The sequence below is a fragment of the Hylaeus volcanicus genome, unplaced genomic scaffold (genome assembly GCF_026283585.1).
Source record: "Hylaeus volcanicus isolate JK05 unplaced genomic scaffold, UHH_iyHylVolc1.0_haploid 10620, whole genome shotgun sequence".
In the NCBI taxonomy this organism is placed as follows: Eukaryota; Metazoa; Arthropoda; class Insecta; order Hymenoptera; family Colletidae; genus Hylaeus; species Hylaeus volcanicus.
In genome coordinates this window covers 8,665-11,726 of record NW_026532317.1, presented here as the reverse complement: position 1 = coordinate 11,726, position 3,062 = coordinate 8,665, and the positions used below count along the sequence as shown (strand labels likewise).

Here is a 3,062-nt window from a genome sequence, read left to right as displayed (position 1 = left end):
TAGGTCTGGGTTAGGTCTGGGTTAGGTCTGCGTAAGCATCGGTTATATATGGTCGAGACGATGTTTACGCAGACAGACTCGTAATTTAGCGGTTTCGTTGCGATGGGGATTAGCAGAGTTCTGTATCTCATCTCTCTTTTTAGAGCTAATTTTCGACATTCCGGAAAACGTTAGGTCGGATACATCTGGTTTCGCGGGTACGATAATTTATTTTGAATATTGCATTATTCGAAAGAAAAAGGAGGGCGAAATATCTATTTATAATTTCGATATCAGTTTCAACAGCTCTCGTCGTAGGATTTTTCCAGATGGAGTCTTTGGTATCTCCTCGACGAACGTAATGCCTCCTCTGAGCCGCTTTTGGGGTGACAAATGCTCTACAAAGATAAACAAACAAAAGTTAACCAACTATTCCATTTAATACCACTCCGATTTCATTGAGAGAACCTACTGTTTGTATAATCCAAGATTTCCTGCGCCGTGAGCTTGCCGTTTGGCAATCTGACTACGAATGCCATAGGTACCTCCCCGCTTTCTTCGTCAGGCTTGCCAATAACCGCCGCGTCTTTGACGCCAGGGTACGACTGTATAACGTCCTCGATCTCGGACGGAGCCACTTGGTAGCCCTTGTACTTGATCAGCTCCTTTAGTCGGCCTGCAATTTCCAACGTTCCATCCGGATTAAAGTAACCAAGGTCACCCGTGTGGAGCCATTTCTCCTTGTCGATGGTCTGGTCGGTGACCGAAGGGTTCTTGAAGTATCCCAACATCACGTGGTCACCTGCCACGCACACCTCTCCTGTTTCTCCTATACGAAGCGTTTCGTTCGTTTCTGGATCCACCACTTTGCACAGAAGCCCTGGGAAGAAGGTGGCCAAGTTCCCATCCGGCCGCGTTTTGTCGCCCAAGTGAGTAATGATGGACAATTCGGTCATGCCGTAGCCGTTTTGGATGTGCTGGATTTTTGTACGTCTCTTCATCGCATCGCCAACCTACCGAGTGTTGCAGAAAACGAAACGAAATAAAAGCGAGGGGAGCGGATCGAGTATTTATGAAAATTGATGGGATGAAAGCATGGGATGAAAATTGTCTCGAGATCGTGGCTTTTGAAAGGGTTTGGTGTTTTAGTACAACTAGTTGGCGTTTTTCGAATGCGTTAGTTTTAATGAACAACTCACGTCTTTGGGGTAAGGGGCTGCTCCACATATCGTAACCCTGACGCTGCTAAAGTCGTAGTTGGGCACGGTTGGATGTTTGGCCAGTAACACCAGAATGGGTGGGACCAGTGGCAAATGGGTGATTTTATAATCTTCTATCGTTCGTAGAAAAGGCTCGATCTTGAAGGAACGCATTATGACGGTGATGGCACCAGAGTACAACGATGCGAGCACCATACCAAACGCGTACCCATGAAACAGTGGCAGGAAGATCAGTACTCGATCGCCTCCTTGGATGTCCAAGTAATTTGGCTCTCTGCAATCACATCGAGTCATCTAAGACGTTGAAGAAAGGTCTTGGTAAAGTTTAAACGAGAGTGAACTCGAAACGACTTAAATGACTCTTCGACGGTCTTTGCTGCCTCGAAAGAAGCTTTCGAAAGACTTTCTGACAAACTAAACCGAACAACAACTAAATCCGAGTTCATTTATACTCCAACTTAGGTGAAATTGGTCTTGTTTACATAGTTGTACTTACCTGACGTTGTGAACGAAGGTGAGCAGGTTTCGATGGGACAACGCAACGCCTTTTGGGAAACCAGTTGTCCCACTGGAACCAAAAATGGCTGCCATTGCCTTGCTGGTGTCGTTTACCGGCGCTGGGACGAACGTGTAAGGATCTACTCTGCCCTTGTGCCTCTCCACGAGCTCCTTCAACGTTGCCACGTTCTCTGTCAGAGCTCTGTCGTCCAATTGTATCAACGAAACCTTCCAACTTAGGGTCGAAACAATTTTTCCGATCAGTACCTCGCATTTTTCGGAGACGAATATTACCCGGGGCTGCAGAATGTTCAGCATGTGTGCGTATTCCCCTGTGTCAAGGACATAAATACTAGTCTATTCTAATAATATCAGAAACAGCTATGAATGATGATTTCCAAAACGTTCGTTGAATGTCATCTGACGTCTGAACAATTAATTTCGAGTCGTTTTCCACTCACTTTCTGTGTATAAGGGATTCAGGGGTGCGTGAACTCCTCCGACGTAAAAAATTGAACACATTGCAATCACGAAGTTGGGATGATTTTCGCTGACGATGGTGATTCTGTCTTCGTTGCCGATCCCATACATTTTTAATGCTTCAGCCAGAGCCACGCTGGATTCAAGAATATCTCTACGCGTGAGACATTTGCCAGTCGCGATATCTTCCTAAAATATCGGTACAATAGTGCTTGGAAGAAAGAGAATGAAAGAGGGCTGGTTCTTTATGAATTAGGGAATTTATTCTGAAGATTGGGTGTCGAAGAGATCGAATCTGAACAGAATTTCAACAATAATATTTATTTATTATTTCCTTAGACACCTGGAAACATGAAATTATAAGCTCACCTGCATCACTCTATCGCTTTCGGTACGAAGACTGTCGAGTACATATTGCTGAACCGAAATGTTGGGTACCTTTCTCGCAGCTGGGCCATACACTATGTTATTTACAATCTTCATTTTTCTTCAATTTAGTATCTACCTGAAAACACGCAGCGCAGCGACACGTATATTATATTCTTATTTTTATTTTTATCTCAGAACACACGTAGCAGTGGCTCATATATATTATTTTCACATGTGTTTGTATTTTTATTTTCACTCACTCACTCACTCACTCACTCACTCTCTCCATATCTCTCTCTCACTCTCTCCATATCTCTCTCTCACTCTCTCCACATCTCTCTCTCACTCTCTCCATATCTCTCTCTCACTCTCTCCACATCTCTCTCTCACTCTCTCCACATCTCTCTCTCACTCTCTCCACATCTCTCTCTCACTCTCTCCACATCTCTCTCTCACTCTCTCCACATCTCTCTCTCACTCTCTCCACATCTCTCTCTCACTCTCTCCACATCTCTC

The 3,062-nt window shown here is 44.5% G+C and overlaps 1 protein-coding gene across 2 annotated transcripts in view; it reads right to left on the bottom strand.

Moving 5' to 3' along the window:
* Positions 1-94: 94 nt before the first annotated feature.
* Positions 95-3,062, bottom strand: part of LOC128882334 (uncharacterized) — a 5,399-nt gene continuing 2,431 nt past the window's right edge. For both annotated transcript variants that reach the window (XM_054133920.1, XM_054133919.1), the window contains exons 2-7: positions 2,547-2,682; positions 2,159-2,366; positions 1,696-2,029; positions 1,179-1,473; positions 452-992; positions 95-377 (exon numbers count right to left, since the gene is read on the bottom strand). In XM_054133920.1, coding sequence (XP_053989895.1) covers positions 259-377; positions 452-992; positions 1,179-1,473; positions 1,696-2,029; positions 2,159-2,366; positions 2,547-2,660 — 1,611 coding nt within the window. In that variant the 5' untranslated portion in view covers positions 2,661-2,682 and the 3' untranslated portion in view covers positions 95-258. The remainder of the gene's footprint in view (positions 378-451; positions 993-1,178; positions 1,474-1,695; positions 2,030-2,158; positions 2,367-2,546; positions 2,683-3,062) is intronic.